Below are 16,919 nucleotides of genomic sequence, written 5' to 3'. Positions count from 1 at the left end.
GAATGAATGAATAAATAAAAGACAGAATTAAAAGGATATATAAATCATATTTCTGCATCACCTTTATAATTTACCATAATCACATCCTCACAGTTCTCAATTGTACTGTTGTGGTTGAATAAAGGACCATATTATATATAGTATTTGGGTTCCTACCACACATGAAATATATTGTTTTAATATATGGATCCCAATAAGCCATTTTAAAAATATATCCAAGATATTGATCTGGATAATTATTTTATTAGATAATAAAGACAGGGATATTGATCTCTCTTTCTATTATACAATTGGCATTCAAATAATATATGAGTTATGACCAGAAGTCTCTTTTATTTCATAATACCCTTGTCATATGGTACTTGGTAAAAATCTTGTAATATTTAATCATTGTGTACAACGGCTGAAATTTTGCTGGAGAAATAGACCACTACGATGCTTGGGCATTTCTATATTTAAATATTTTGCAGGTTGGAAGATGACTTTATAAAAGCTGAGGGTCTTCAATGAACTGAAGGCAATTATATCTCTCTGAGCTTTTACAATATATTCAAGATTCTTTGGGCAGCAGTCTTCTTGTTTCCCAGAGACAGGTGGATAAGAAACAGGAAGACCACAACTTCTGATACAGTTTGTGACTTATGTAGTTCAACAGTTGAGAGGTCCTTGATATTCTCTGAGCTTGGTTGTTTTCTTCCAGATGTTTCATTATCCAAGATAGGAAACAATTCAAAGAGTTCTCTAGCTGAAATTCAGTCTGTACTATCAAAGCATAATTTTGGAAGTCTGTCAGTTTCCATACTTAAATTTATATATCATTCGATAGTGCTATACAACACTGTCTAAGCAATTTACAAATGTCAGCATATAGCCCCCACAATCTGGGTCTTCATTTTACTAACCTAGGAAGAATGGAAGGCTGAATCAACCTCCAGCTGGTCAGGATCGAATTCCAGGCTGTGGCAGAATTAGCCTGCAATACAGCATTCTAACCACTGGGCCACCATAGCTGCTAGCATTGATTTTGGTGCAATAATTGTGTGCGTTGATTTTAGAAAACACATTCCCAATGTGGCTCTGACTGCAACAACTGAGGTCCTTTTAGCCACATACAAAATACTTCTCATGTATTGTATGTGCTCCATAATTTGTACATTTTATTTGAATTCCATATAGGGAGTATAGGAGTACCTTTGTCTTGGTATACGTTAATAATTATGGCTAAAAATATGAATAACAGTGATTTACTAATTTTAACAAAAAAATTACATGTGTTCTCACTTTATGTGAGCTCCTTTGATGATGAGGGAGCCAAGATCCAGTCTAGAGAAGACTGTTCCTTAAAGCCACTTATGACTGCAATGTCATTTTCTAAAAAAACTCATAGTCTTTGATTTATTAATAACCAGAGAATTATGATAATAGGGAGTCAAGTCTTCTTATCTACATAATCCAATTTAGGAATAAAGGTAATCCTTAATTTAAAACAGTTTGCTTAATGAACTTTCGAAGTTATAACGGCACTGAAAAAAGTGACTTATGACCATTTTTCACACTTATGACCACAGCATCCCCATGGTCGTATGATTTATATTTGATACTTGACAACAAACTCACATTTATGATGGTGGCAGAGTCCCGGGATCATGTTATCTTTTGCAACCTTCTGACAAGCAAAGTCAATAGGGAAGTTGGATTCACTTAATAACCATGCTATTAATTTAACAACTGCGGTGATTCACTTAACCAATGTGGCAGGAAAAGTCATAAAATGAAGCAAAACTCACTTAACAAATATTTCACTTAGCAACATAAATTTTGGGCTCGATTGTGGTAGTAAATTAAGGTGCTATATGGATATCTATTAGAATATAAATTGGAGGAAGAGCATGTCAAAGAGACAATGGTGGCATGGGTCAAAAAATTTGGATATAATATTGAATTGGCTAAATGGCAGAATCTTTGGGAGAATAATAGAAAATTAACAATGGCCACAGCGTACAAGGAAAATCTATATAAATGTTTTACAGGTGGCATCTTCCCTCAGCAAGGCTTGCCAAAATATTCAAAAACTAAGGATTTGCCAGGTACATTCTAGCATACGTGGTGGACATGTAACCACGCAAGAAAATATTGACGACTGATACAGACATGGGTAGAGCAAATGGTGGGAGAACATATTCAATTTAAGCCAGAACTATTTCTCTTAGGAATAATGACAGAAAGCTACAGCAAAGGTATAATATATCTAATAATACAGCGGTGAGAATGGTCTATACACAATACTGGAAAAACAAAAATATATCACCAGAAAGAGAAATAAGGAAAATAAGTGCCTGTGCAGAATCTGATAGATTAACTTTAGCAATTGAAAAATAAGGGGGAATCAGAATATTTTGATATTTGGAGTAAGTTTTATCAATGGTTGCAAAAAAGAGGGGAAGGTCGGAACAAAAATAGTTAGAATGAATAGATCTAGAATGAAAATACTGTATCAATAATATGAATGCTAATAGTTTAATAATATTTTTGTATGTATGGCAGAATAATGCCAAAATGGTTGTACTGTGTTTGATACTTATAGTTGTAAACAATAAAAATATATTTAAAAAATTGTGGTAGTAAATTGAGGACTACCTGTAGAATTGAATATGATAATGTCATTGTCAGCTTACAGCAAAGTGTTGCAATACTTAGGCATGTGTGCTTCACGATTCTTCATCAGTATTGTTAAATTATTAATTATAAATTATATGGCACTGGTGCATGTATGCATCTCTTCCTTATTCTTTGTAAATATTGATATTGCTTGCATGATTTCACTGACTCCAAACCACAATCTCAAGCAAGGATTTTGTACAAAGGCCTGTCCAAATAGAGAGGAGTCCGGCAGAGCTGCCTCAAGTTATAACAGACAGGAATAATGAAGAACGAGCCAGGCCGACCACAAGGTCACGAGCAAAGCAACAAATTGTAATAGCTGGCAGGTTAACATCCCTCATAGAGATAAGCATTCCAGGCTGGATCTGACAAGGTAGGAACCAACAACAAGAGATAAGCCTCCTTTGACTAACATGACTGAAGCAAAAAAGTTAATTACAGATAGGAGGCTTTGGAAGGGCCTATTATGTGTGCAAGGGCTAAATTGATTAATGATATGTAAAGGCAGAGTCTCTATAATGGTAGCTTAATACTCTGACGATGTCAGCAGAGGCTGACAAAAGCTTAGTAAGTACAACAAATATAATTTTTAGTTTTGGAGATCGCAGGATGCCTGCTTCTTCTTTTACATATATATTCTTTTATCCTTATATTTTAATTTGCTACAGAATGTTTGTTTGGTTTTTGGTTTTTTTGTGGGACCTAAATGGTTCATGAATTTCCTGTGTTAAAAAATATTTTTGGTAAAATTTGAATTTATGGTTCAGCAAAAAACCCAATATTTTAAAGCTGGCCAAAGGAAGGATATTTTGCAATTGTGGAATGAAGATTTCTCCCCAATCTCTTGTTTGCAAGCCGGAATAAAAGTCAATTGTCTGGGTTTATATATAACACTAAGCCATTAGCCATATAAATTTCATCATTGCCTAATAGGATGCATAGTCCAGCCAATGAATTTGTAGCACTTTGATTCTAGTTAAGAGGATCACTTACCAACAGCTCTTCCTGTCTGCACAACATTTCGACTAGTGGTAACCATGGCATTTCCAATCTTCTTACCACGTTCACTGTTCTGAACAGAACTAAATTAAGAAATACAATAGCATGTCTTACTGGTTTCTGCTAATTTCATGTATGTAATGTTTAATAGTATTAATTATAGGCCCAACTGGCAAAAGAAAGGTCAGGACTGTATTAGATGGAAACATGCAGAAGAGGCCTTCATTCTGCAGTGGACAGACAATGGCTAAAATGATGATGATGATATGAATGTTTAAGAATATCAATTAAGCATAAATAAATTGAAGTATTAATTTATGATGCAGATAATTAGCACTAGAATGGTAAGATATTTTGAATTTGAAATATTTTGAATTTAAAATTGTTTGTTCCATTTTGGAACTGCTTGAAACTCAATCTATTGCTTTTTCAATCTCAGAATGCTTCCAGGAATTTGAACATTATTTTTATTTCTAAATATTTTTAAAACTTGGTCTATATGCCTATTTAGAAGTATCTGAATAATCTTTCAAAAAATTCTTAATTTTTCATAAAATATTGAGCATTGATCACAATCCATTTCACTTTTTAAGCCAACACTGCCATAATTGAATAATAGACTACATACATTTCCACTGTGAACAAGTTTAAAAACATAAGCAATACTTACTGTGATAATCTTAATTTTACATCAGAAACAGAATATTGTCCTTGGAATGGATGACTGAAAAGTGAGGTAGGGCAGGAGAGAGAGAGAAAAGGTAAGCTGACAAACCATTTCATATACTTTCTCAGTTATAACTATGAACCATTACTTTTGTGTGAAATGGGATACATTAAAACATTTTGCCTCCCCTCTTCTTAGGAGTCAATAATCTAAGTATTTCCTGTCTTTGGGAACCAGGGATGTGATTCAACCGGTGTAACAACTGGTTTGGTGAGTGCACGCTTTGCCTGCGCACAGAGGGTTTGCTACTGACCTTCTCCTGCAATCCTGCACTCTCTCCCTGTGTGTTAAACAGCTGATGCCCGGCAATCCTGCTACTTCAATAATTAGCTAGGTACTATTAAGGACAAAGGAAGTTGAACACTTTCTGGCTTATTACTTGAGCTCAACAAATCAGGAATAATTTGTCATATTTGCAGAATCTTTCTCAGCGGAAGAAACAGAAGATTTTACCACCAATGATATTAAGCAAAAACACTCCCAAATTATGAGAAGTTTATCACTATCACCATAACTTTTTCATTTCCATATAAATTGATATAATCTTACCTAGGATTTATTTCTGCAAGGGCTGGGTGTTTATTACTGTTCCACACTCTATAATTATGAGTATTCTTCCAAGCTGCTACGAAGGCTGTTCCAAAGTCAGACAATATTTTCTCACTATCTGCTAAATAAAATGAGCAAAATGACTGGGTTGTAATACTTTCTATCCTTTAGACATACCTACTGATTGTGGTCTGTTCTTAAGCAATAAAAGAATTTATACCTTCTGCTCAGTGAAATACTAGTTTATTTCTAAAGGGCTAATTTTGAAATAGAAGAGCAATCTCAGATTTGCTGAGAAAATGAAGACAGATTTTTTTCCTATGTAATCTTCCTTTAATAGGGAGGAGGCAAAACTAACTTGAATTTTGAATTTAATATATTAAGAATTTTATTTCACTGTGATAGTGTTGGAAGTTATGATTCCCCCCTCTTCTAGGGAAACAGCCCCCACCCTTTGTCAAGTAGGGCTATTAAAATAGCTGGAGTCATCTTACTTTTCACAACAAAGGAAGGAGAAAATTACAGCCATGAGATACAGAGAAAACCCCCTACAAACTAGCTAAGATCTTTTCCCATAGAAATCAAATAGATGGCAAGTTATAAAAACTTGTGAAAAGCAAACCAAAAGGCATGGCAGGAAGGAAACATGATAGCAAACAAGCAACTACAAAGGACCAGGACCATAAAACCAAGATCCCAAAGAGACAGGAATTCAACACACACAAATCAAAGTCTTCAAAGATTCACACCTACAAATCAAAGAACCTGAAGTGTATAAAAGAGAGGTTTTTCTACTCACTTATTAGATTAATCCTAGGAACACTGTCAGATTTCTTACCTGCCTTCCTATAAATAAACTGATTCTGACTTCCAAGCAGCTGACCAAATCATTTTGCATTTCTCCCAGCCTGGAAATTTGAATCCACAAAAGGAAAGAACTTTGCCTATTATTTAAAGGGCAAGACTTCTTTTTTCCTTTCCTCAATAGCATAAAACTATCATAAGACTGATGGATACAGAAATATCTAGTCAAGGAACAAAATGCTTGAAAAAGTTGATAGTTTCTTTTTATGCCAAATTTTTCCTGCATATTCCAAAACATGCATGATTTAATTCTAAATTATACAGATGACAAGTGCTACTAAAAGTAGTTTCTTCTTTGAAAGGGCTACTGTTGATGGCTCCCTACCCAAACAGAAATGGGATTAGAGTGATTTTTCAAATGTAATCAGCAAAAGTATAAATGTATCTTCACTCAAAAAAGTAAACACATCAATTTTACTTTACAAAATTCAAATCACCCATTATTCCATCCAGAAGAATATAAATATCCAGGAAAAAGAATTTTGCAATTATTCAATTGGTTTTGAAGAACTAAATATAGTTTCTTTTCATGTATCCTGAGCATAATCTCTCTCAGCATAGGACTATTTAGAAAGAGTTTTAACAATATTTTAATTTTTACTAGTGTGAATTTTGTGTTGCTCTCAGAGAAAAACTAGCCCGTTTCTTTAAGCTTCAGACCCTTGTTGGTAAGGATTACAAATGAAATGGTTAAATACAGATTTAACATTTAGATCAGATGCATTGAAATAAGTGGAAAAGTTAGTCATAACACAGTTAATCAATTTCAGCTAATCTACTCCAGAGGTTTTAACCATGACTAAATCTCGATTAATCCAGTGAAGACAAAAATTTCAAGACTATATTGCAAGGGCAGTTGAGATGAACTTGTACAGAACATTGAAGTATTATGTCTCAATGCCACACATAGTTTGTGCTCTATCAATTTAGTTTCTCAAAAGCCATTTTCACAATAACTCATAGACTAATTAGTCATGGGAATATATAAATGATCAATATTTTTTAACAGGGAAATGTCTTTCAATCAATAATTAAGCTGGCCATATCCTACTCTCTGGATTTTTTTTTGACTTTCCTTTTCTAGATTCTCCTGGACAATTACGAAGTATTTTGTAAGATTGTTTAAACTTACAGATCAAAATATTCCAGAACTTACCTGGCTGTACTGTAGCAGCAAGTAGGGCATGGAGATATAACCCAAATTGGGCTCGAATCCATTCATCCCCTCCTTCCCAGCCAGTGCCATCCAGGAAGACATCATCCCTGTTTTCAGTTACATGCTTCACTAAGAAATCTGCAAATCTCAAGTCAGCTGTTGTAGGATTTAAGACTTTTCTAAGGTCTGGATCATGGACTTGGACAAGAGCTTCCTCAATCTGATTGAGAACAATTCAAAGTGAAAAAACTTTGGGGTAGAGATGGTGATTGAAACAACACAAAATGTAATCATAAACATATTATTATTTCCATCTTACCAAAAGTACACTGTAATTAATATCTAGTGATATATTATTGGGCACAAATACATACATAATGTAATGTAAATGATTATGTTGGCTTCTGAGTTTAATAGCATATGCAATCATTTGTACTTATTTATTCCAATTTCTAAAAGTAAGCAAGCTGCCTTTTTCATCTTGTATGGAAAGATTTCAGAATGCATCACAAATTCATTGTAGTCCAGGCAACCTGATTCTCCTGTGCTCACATCTAATTCTATCAAACCAAGAAGTAGAAATCTAGTGTAACTAAAAGCACTCCAAGAAATAGTAACTATCAAGAGACTTAAGTATTCAATGATTTACAAGGAGTTATGAAAGCTTATTTTAAGAAACAATACATAGATTTGTAATGTGTTAACTAGCTCCTAATGCAATCTTTTTTTTAGATCTTTGAATAGAAAGGTCCATTAGTTTAATTTTGGCATTTCAACAGTGACTAAATGCAGTCTTGAAAATATTTTTTAAACATGTTTACCATCTATTATTGATAAATTTATCCACAAAGAGAATCTTATCTACACTTGTATGCATGCATGCATGCACATATACACACATAACATACATACTTAAACACATAAGGAAATGTATCACTTGTCTGCCGTGTGATTATAAAATGACTGCTTTCCAAAATCTCAAATATTTTTTTATAAAAATCTAAGAAACTTTTTAATTAGAACCTTGCAATACATAAGTTGTCTTTTGCTCCATGAAGTAATTACTATAAGAAATTATAACGGAAAGAATATACACCTCTACAATAGCATCACTTAGATGTTTCTGCTGACGGAAGAGGATATTGGTGGCTCCTGCAACAAAACCGCGGATTGTTACATCAGAGAGAAGGTGGTGCTGTTGCAGCGCCATGTATGGCAAGCAAAGGTATCCCTAAAATAAAGAAAAATATTAATCATGGATGAAATTATAATTTAGAAAGACAGAAGGATTGGAGGAACAATTTTAATGTACAATATAAAAGCAATGGTTATAATTTACTGCATTAGCTATTGCTTATTTACCACTCTGGGATTTTTGTTTTAAAGAAACAATAGATGATTATTTCATTGAATTAACCTATTGCCTTCACTAAGAAATCCAAGCAGTATAAAAAGGCTGGTGAAGGAAGGGGAATGGAAAAAACTTGCCTTTTCCAATGTTGCTGAACATTTAGATCAGGGGTGTGAAACTCGATTTCATTGAGGGCTGCATCAGGTTGTGTTTGACCTCAGGGGGCTGGAGTGGGCATGGCTAGTTCAACGTCACTTGTGTTGGGGGTGCCTGTGTGGCCAAGTGCTAAGGCAGGACTTTCCTCAGACCATCCCTCACCCTCATTATAATCTTCCTTCCTTCCTTCCTTCCTTCCTTCCTTCCTTCCTTCCTTCCTTCCTTCCTTCCTTCCTTCCTTCCTTCCTTCCTTCCTTCCTTCCTTCTTTCCCTCTTAATTCTCCTTTCTTCCTTCACCTCTTCCCTTATTTTTCCTTCCTTGCTCTCTTCCCATCTTTTCTTCTTTTTCTTTTTCTTTCCTCTTTCCTTTCCTCCTTTCCTGTCCCTTATTGCACGCTCAGATGCAAAAGGGGAAACATTTCTCCTTTGTTTTGTTTTTAGTTTGTTTTTGCTGCCCTTTGCCAACAAAAATGGAGCTCCATTTTCACTGGCAGAGGGCTGCAGGAGGCTGTGAGGGCAAGCAGCTGCTGCTTGTACAATGCCAAGCGGTCACCGCTTGCAAGAGGGGAAGTTCATGCCCACACATGCGCTCGCTCCAGCACCTGCATGGCTCGGTTCCAAACAGGCCGCAGTTGGAGACCCTGCTTTACAGCACTAAGCCAGACTGACTGGATTTGTCAATAGTTATCAATGCCAATTGATGCGTTATAACACTTAAAATGTTCGTCTAAGACTGTTGGGTCCAAGTTCAATTCCATTTTCAAATATATAAATCCACTGGTTCATTTACTCTCTGTCATCCCAATCTACTCAAAGATTTATTGTGGAGATAAAATGAAGAGTGATTTCCATGACAGCTACCTTGAGTATCTGGACAAAAACTACTTATAAATTAATTCATTTTGGGAACTGAAGTCCATACATCTTAAATTTGCCAAAGTTAAAAAACAACAAATTATCCAATAAAATAAATCAAACCTCATATTTATTAGCACATCTTTCTATGAGACTGTCCTCAAAATTAATCTGGAAATTGTACTTAGTGTGAAATGTGTCATATCGTTTCCAAATCACTGTCAATTCCTTTATGAGCACAATTTCAACTGTTGGTGATAATCCTAAATAGTTTACAGCCAGATTGTTCTTCAGATGCCTCCATACTAGAGGTGGTATTCAACCGGTCCACACCGGTTCACATGAACTGGTAGCGGTGATTTGGTGTGGGTTGCTGAACCGGTGGCCACGCCCCCAACCCGATCGCCCAATCGCTCCCTGCCCCTAGCTTTCCCTATGTGGCAGCTATGGCGCAGCTTGGGTGGATGTCCCAGGACTGCTGCACATGCGCACTACACATACAATGTGCATGTGCAGCAGCCCCGGGACATCTGCCCGCCCTCCCGGAGCACGTTTTCTTCCTTCTCCCGGTGGATGCGCCACTTCTAGCCCGGCTGGCCCAGCCAGCAGGTGGGTGGGTGGATATCCTGGGGCTTCTCGCCCTCTTGTCGCGAGATGCCTGTAGCTATGGTGTGCTTTTTTCGGTGCGGCTGCAGTCCCACAGCTGCACCGAAAAAAGCATGCCCTGTTCTATGTGCCAGGCCTGTGAAGCTGGTGCATAGAACAGGGCGGCGCCAGACCATTGGAGAAGCAGAGCAAAGCCGGAGATCAGTAGCCACCTCTTTTGCAGTGCAAGAAGCCTCCCCGAATCAGCCGGATGGTCATCTCCTTCTCTGCCTATTTGTTCTGTATGGCCAAGGAGGAGACCAGCCAGCCGATTCGGGGAGGATTTCTGTGCTGAAAAGGGGGCTGGAGACTGAAAAAGAGTCACCTCCAGCAGCCGCCCCTTTGGCCACCTGATCTCCTCCTCCTCGGCCATACAAAACAAACAGGTGGAGAAAGTGAAGACCAGCCGGCCGATCTGGGGAGGATTTCTGTGCTGTGAAAGAGGCAGCTACTGATGTCTGGCTCCGCTCTGCTTCTCCAATGGTCTGGTGCTACCCTGTTCTATGTGCCGGCTGCTCGGACTTGCCGGGCCCGGCACATAGAACAAGGCATGCTTTTTTCGGTGTGGCTGCTGGACTGCAGCCGCACTGAAAAAAGCATGCAGCAGCTGCAGGCATCTCGTGACAAGGAGGGGGCAAGAAGCCCCAGGGCATGTGGTCACCTGCTGGCGGGCCGGGCTGGAAGGGGTGCATCCATCAGGAGAAGAAAGCATGCCCCAGGAGGGCAGGCGCCGTGCAAGCAAGCAGATGTTCTGGGACCACTTAAAGGTCGACTTTAATAGCGCCCCCATGGAAGCCGAGAACTGAGAGCAAATGTAGTAGTGGCAGGGGTGATGGGCTGTGTGTCCTTTCACAAGGAGTGTGAAGGGAGGCAGACACCACACCTCTGAAGAAAAGAGGAGGCGCCAAAGCCCTGACTGTCACCCAGGAGGGGACCATGGAGGGATCCATCACATGCCCCTGTCGCCCCCGCCACCACTACATTTGCTCTCATTCTCGGCTTCTTCCATGGGGGTGCTCTTAAAGTCAATCTTTTAAGAGCTGGAAGACTTTTCATTAGATTGCTGCCAACTTATCATTGGGAGCGGTATAGCTCCTGAATTCATGACAAGTCTTGGGCAAACTTCTCTTGACTTTTAAAACGCATCTGCGTGGAGTCTGCCTCTCTTCACGCTCCTTGTGCACGCCAGGAGTGCCTAACCAGAGTGAGAGAGAACGAAGTTGACTGCTATTAGGAGAATGCCTTGGCTTCCCCTCTTGCTCCTCATAGTCGCTCTGAGCAGGTGCGGTTCTTAACTTGGGCAGCCAGACAGCTGCAGCAGCACCCGCAGCAGCAACAGGCAGTGTTGCAACAAGGTACAGTAAATTTTAGCGGTGCAAATTTATCTCCGAGGGGCTTCTGGCAAAAAACAAAACAAAAACCACCCCAAAACAAAACCCATTTGGCAGGCAGACTTGGCAGGCAGTCGTGATTTTTAGTTGGGCTGTTTTTTTGTCATCCCAAGGGCGGGGGGGGGAGGTATGTAGGAAATCACCCTGTTTCTGCAGCATTGCTCATGTGACTGAGTGGGAATGGCTAACTCAACACCGCACCACCTTGCCAAGTTGGCCACGCCCACCTAGTCACGCCCACCAAACAAGTCATGCCCACAGAACCGGTAGTAAAAAATTTTGAATCCCATCTTTGCTCCATACTCAGAGGCTCCATTCTGTCTGTCTGCCTATCTATCTACACACACACACACACACACTTGAGGGAAAGCTGTAGACTCTTCTATGCCACCATGCCTTCTGATTACGTTTAGTTATTTGTACAAGAAGGAGTTTCTTCTGTTTTGCTACATGACTATGGAAAATGCTTCTTCAGGAGCTATGTTTGGTCCCTATTTTCTCTAAATTTAAAGCAGCAACCAAGACAGAGGTTTTAACATCAGTTTTCAATTGTTTAGTTTACTTTACTTTATTGTCATTGCACCTCATACAACGAAATCAAACACCATCTTCAGTGCACGTCATGACCATGACCATGAAAATAAACACAAACACACATCCTTCACGCTTCACACATTGAACCGGAAACCCCTGACACCCCACCAACACTGCACTATACAGCAGAATTCAAAAGAGCTACTGCCCTGGGATAGAAGCTGTTTTTCAGACTATTTGTCCTTGTTTTTATTATTCTGTACCGTCTGCCAGATGGTAATAGTTCAAAAAAAGGGTTCCCAGGATGAGATGGATCTTTGAGAATGTTTTGAACTTTTTTAAGGCAGCGGGAGCTATAAAGCTCTTCCAAAGAGGGGAGAGGGCAACCAATGATCTTCTGGGAAATGGCATTAACCCTCTGGAGTGCTTTCCTATCTGCCACTGTGCAATTGGCAAACCATACAGAGATGCAGGTTGCATCACCTGCAAATTTAGCAATAATATTACTAGCACGAGTGGGAATGCAGTCATGCACATAAAGAGTATAGAGTAAGGGACTCAACACGCAACCCTGTGGTGTACCAGTGTTTAGAATAAGGGCTGAAGAGGTATGATTGTCTAATCTGACCCTCTGTGAGCGGCCAGACAGGAAATCCATAATCCAAAGGCAGATTGAATTAGAAAGGCCAAAGTCCAGAAGTTTAGACACTAGTCTATGTGGAAGAATTGTGTTAAACGCGGAACTAAAATCCACAAAAAGCATCTTCAGATAGCCCCCCCTCGCTGTTCTAGATGAGTCAGAGCAGTGTGAAGACTGATGGCTATAGCGTCCTCTGTAGATCTATTTTTTTCTGTATGCAAACTGGTGTTTATCAAATGTATGTGGAAGACCAAAAATGATGTGCTAGCAGAGCAATTTCTCACAGCACTTCATGATGATAGGAATGAGTGTCACTGGTCTGTAATCATTGAGGTTATTGATAGGGAACTTCTTTGGCAGAAGAACAATGGTGGAAGACTTCAAACAAGATGGAATAGTGGACTGGGATAAAGACCGATTGAAGATCCTGGTAAAGACTCTAGCCAACTGATCAACACAGTCTTTAAGCACTCGGCCAGAGATACCATCAGGACCGGCAGACTTTCTAGGGTCCACAGCCCTCAGAATGCTGCTCACCTCCTGTTCCTCCACAATGAGGTGGGGGCTACAATTGGCTGGTGGTTGTGTTTTATCTGTCTCTGATGTCCATTTCAAAGCAAGCAAAGAAATGATTCAGTTCCTCAGCCAATGAAGCATCCCCTCAGCAGGGATGACATTGGTCGGTTGATGGTTTGTAATTTGCTGAATCCCTCGCCGCACCTGCCTCATGTTATTGCTATAAAAAATATCCTCAATCTTCCTCTTACAATCAATCTTGGCCTTCCGAATACCTTTCTTCAGATTAGCTTCTGATTGGGATAGATCCTAATATGTTTATCCACAGTGATAGTATCTATGCAGTGTTTGATATAGCACAGAACAGTTGCAGTGTGCTCTTCTTGGTCAGGGTGGTAAAAGATGTCCCAATTTTTTTTCTCAAAACAATCCTGAAGTTGTTGGGAAGCATCTTCTGGCCAAGATTTCACTGACTTTATTATAGGCAGAGCCAGTCTCCCAAGAGGGATGTACACTGGTGCTAAAAGCAGTGACATATGGTCTGATTGTCCCAAATGTGGTAGTTGTATAACCCTATAGCCATGTTTGATGTTGGTATATACTTTGTCCAATATGTTTGCTTCTCTAGTAGCACACTTAACATGCTGATAGAATTTAGGGAGCACTTCTTTTAAATCAGCTTGATTAAAGTCCCCCGCTATGATATGCACAGCATCAGTATACTTATTCTGCTGATTACTAACAATGTTATACAAGAATCCCAAAGCTATGGTAGTATTGGCATCAGGTGGGAAATAGACTGCAGTAATCAAAACCACACTGAATTCCCGCGGAAGATATATGGGTCTACATTTAAGAGTCATATACTCCAGATCCAGACAGCAGTGGCTGTCTACAGTCTTTGTGTTGATAGACCAGCTTTTGTTCACATAAAGGCTTAAACCACCCTCTTTGATCTTTTCAGAATCTCTACTCCTGTCCTGCTGGTGAGCTATGTAGCCTTCCAGCTCAACAGCTGCATCTGGAATGAGTGAACGAAGCCAAGTTTCTGTGAATAGCAAAACACAGCTGTTCTTGATGAATTTAGTCTTTGCAATCTGTAACCTTAATTCATCCATTTTGTTAGTCAGAGATCTTGCATTGGTAAGAAATATACTTGGAATTGAAGGCTTGTGTGGAAACTTACTCAGCTTAAAGAAAACCCCAGCATGGCATCCTCTCTTCCTCTTCCTGTTCTTCCTTCTCCGCCTCTTCCTCCTTCCTACAGGGATAGTGATCCATGGCTCCCCCAGGGGCCTAGCTGCCTCCTTCGGTATGTTATGAGAATGTATAAAATCATCCGTAATAGCCTTTTCACATTTCAGTCCAATTTGTAACAAAGCTTGCCGACTATAGATGCTCCTTGCCCCACAGAATTTAATCAAGGAAAGGATCCAAAACACAGAGAATCATACACACCATACATTGAAAGAAAAAGCGGTTAACTGCAGCATCCATGTATGCAGCCATTTTGAAAACCATTTAATTTAATTGTTTATATAGATTTAATATATTGTAGAAGGTATGACATATAAAATTAAATAAAAATATATGACAACACTCTATCATTACCTTTGCCATTTGCTTATAGTATATAGCTTCTATTGCTTGAATACATTTTCTAGCAAAGCCCATCTGTTCCAACAGTAATAACATGAATCGCCAATTCACATTATCAAATGCCTTCTGTGCATCTAGAAATATCAGAGCCATTTGTTTTTCAGGATGTGCCTCGTAGTATTCCAAGGTGTCCAAGATTACTCTCATATTATCTTTAATTTGTCTCTTTGGCAGAAATCCATTTTGATCAGGATGAATAAAATTATTTAGATATTTTGTAAGTCTTTCTGCCAATATTGAAGCAAAGATTTTATAATCTGCATTTAGTAGAGAAATAGGTCTATAGTTCTTAATTTGTAATGGATCGGCCTCCTCTTTTGGAATAAGTGTAATATAGGCTTCTGACCATGATTTAGGTATCTTCTTCTTTAACATAACTTCATTCATAACTTCTAACAATGGAAGATTCAACGATTCTTGTAATGTTTTGTAAAATTCTGCCAGAAGTCCATCCGGGCCTGGTGCCTTTCCATTATTTTGCTTCTTGAGTGCTTCAGTTAACTCCATCATCGTTATATTGCTTTCTAACATTGTTTCAATCTCTTTAGGTATCTGAGGTAAATTAGCATTCTATAAGTACTGCTTAACTCTTTCCTCATCAATATTCTCTTGCATATATAGTTTCCCATAGAAGTCTCGAATGTTTTCCTTCTTCTCTTTACTACCATAGCAAACTTGGCCTTGGTCATCTGTTAATTGCAATATTTTCCTTGATTCTTTCTCCTTTCTCAATTTGTATGCTAGCCATCTACCTGGTTTGTTTGCGTCTTCAAAGTAGTTCTGTTTAGCACCTCTGATTTTCTGTGCTAATTCTTCTTTTTCTATTTGACCCATTTTGTGTTTAATTATATCCATTTTTAGCTTGATGTCCTTCTTCTGTGGCATTTTCTGTAGCTCTTTTTCAAGTCCTTTATACTCATCCTCTAAGGCCTTAGAGGCTAATCTTTTCATAGTATTTCTTTTCCTTGTATAGTCTATTATCAAGCCTCTAACATATGCCTTCATTGTATCCCATACATTCTGAATTGATGTATCTTCTTTTTTGTTTTCTCTAAAGAAAAAAGCCAATTCTTTCTCCATCCACTGTGTGAAGTCTTTTTCCTTTAAAATAGTATTATTTAACGTCCATCTAGATCTTTTTTTTTGTCCTTTCCATTTAATTGTCATTGGATTGTGATCTGCCCAAGTACTTGTTTCAATATTTATTTCTTGAATATTAGTTATTAATACATCCATATCATATCTATTCTGGACCATGATAAGTGTCTATATGAATAGAAGGTGTATTGTTTAGTTTTAGCATTTCTTTCTCTCCATGTATCTTTTAAGTTTATTTCATCTACCATTAAAAAAAAAGATTTAGGGAGAGTCTTTCTGTTTTGCTTTATTGTTTTCTGTGCTGTATAGTCCAATTTATTGTCTACAATTCCATTAAAATCTCCCATCATAACTATATTAGCATAGTCCAATTATTATTTCAGTTATTTTCATATGTAATTTTTTTGTAGAATTCTTCTTGTTTGTCATTCGGGGCATAGATTGCAATCAGGAGTGTTTCGTATTATTGTCCATTATTTCCACCATTAGTATTCTTCTGTCATCATCGGTATAGATCAATTTTGCTGGGATGGTCTCTTTAATATATAAAACCACTCATCTTTTCTTACATTGTGTCAAGGAAGTAAGTATTTTTCCTAGTTTTTGGCTGTATCAACAATTGTTCATATTGTTTTTTAATATGTACTTCTTGTAGACAAATTATATCAAATTTTAATTTCTCTAATTTATGAAAGATTTTCCTTCTTTTAACGGCTGAGTTAAGTCCATTTATATTAATTGTAATCAGTTTTTTCTCTTCCATGGTTATATTTTGTAGTTAGGTTTAGCAACTCCCGTAGATCTTAGTTCACGTTCTTTGGCTTCCACCTTTCCACCTACTGCACCTTCTTCTTTTTCAATCGCCATTTGGCAGTCCTCTTGGAATTCAATTAGTGAGATTTCTTTTTCTGCCTCTTCCTCTTTCCCTCCAAAAAATTCTGTATAAAATAATTCCGCTTTCTCAATTGAGTCAATTCTATGTCTCTGTTCTTGCCATATGAACATTAAACCTTCTGGAACCAGCCATCTATAATTCACCCCTTTTTAAAGTAGCATTTTAGTCAGGAATCAGTATTCTCTTCTCATCTCTCTCACTCTTCTGGGTATTTGTTTCAAGA

The 16,919-nt window shown here is 38.0% G+C and overlaps 1 protein-coding gene across 13 annotated transcripts in view; it reads right to left on the bottom strand.

The window, feature by feature from the left end:
• Positions 1–16,919, bottom strand: part of AVL9 (AVL9 cell migration associated) — an 85,613-nt gene that overhangs the window by 2,055 nt on the left and 66,639 nt on the right. For 4 of the 13 annotated variants that reach the window (XM_087945190.1, XM_087945192.1, XM_087945198.1 and 1 more), the window contains 5 exons: positions 8,053–8,187; positions 6,957–7,176; positions 4,937–5,057; positions 4,331–4,384; positions 3,655–3,743 (listed from right to left, as the gene is read on the bottom strand). In XM_087945190.1, the coding sequence (XP_087801316.1) occupies positions 3,655–3,743; positions 4,331–4,384; positions 4,937–5,057; positions 6,957–7,176; positions 8,053–8,187 (619 nt within the window). The remainder of the gene's footprint in view (positions 1–3,654; positions 3,744–4,330; positions 4,385–4,936; positions 5,058–6,956; positions 7,177–8,052; positions 8,188–16,919) is intronic. The other 9 variants (XM_087945191.1, XM_087945193.1, XM_087945202.1 and 6 more) reach the window with 3 other exon arrangements.

Source organism: Notechis scutatus, chromosome Z (genome assembly GCF_049901735.1).
Source record: "Notechis scutatus isolate UNSWTSFEM ecotype Mainland chromosome Z, rNotScu1.2, whole genome shotgun sequence".
NCBI classification, from domain to species: Eukaryota; Metazoa; Chordata; class Lepidosauria; order Squamata; family Elapidae; genus Notechis; species Notechis scutatus.
The sequence above is the reverse complement of the archived record's forward strand: the minus strand, read 5'-3'. Positions and strand labels throughout refer to the sequence as shown.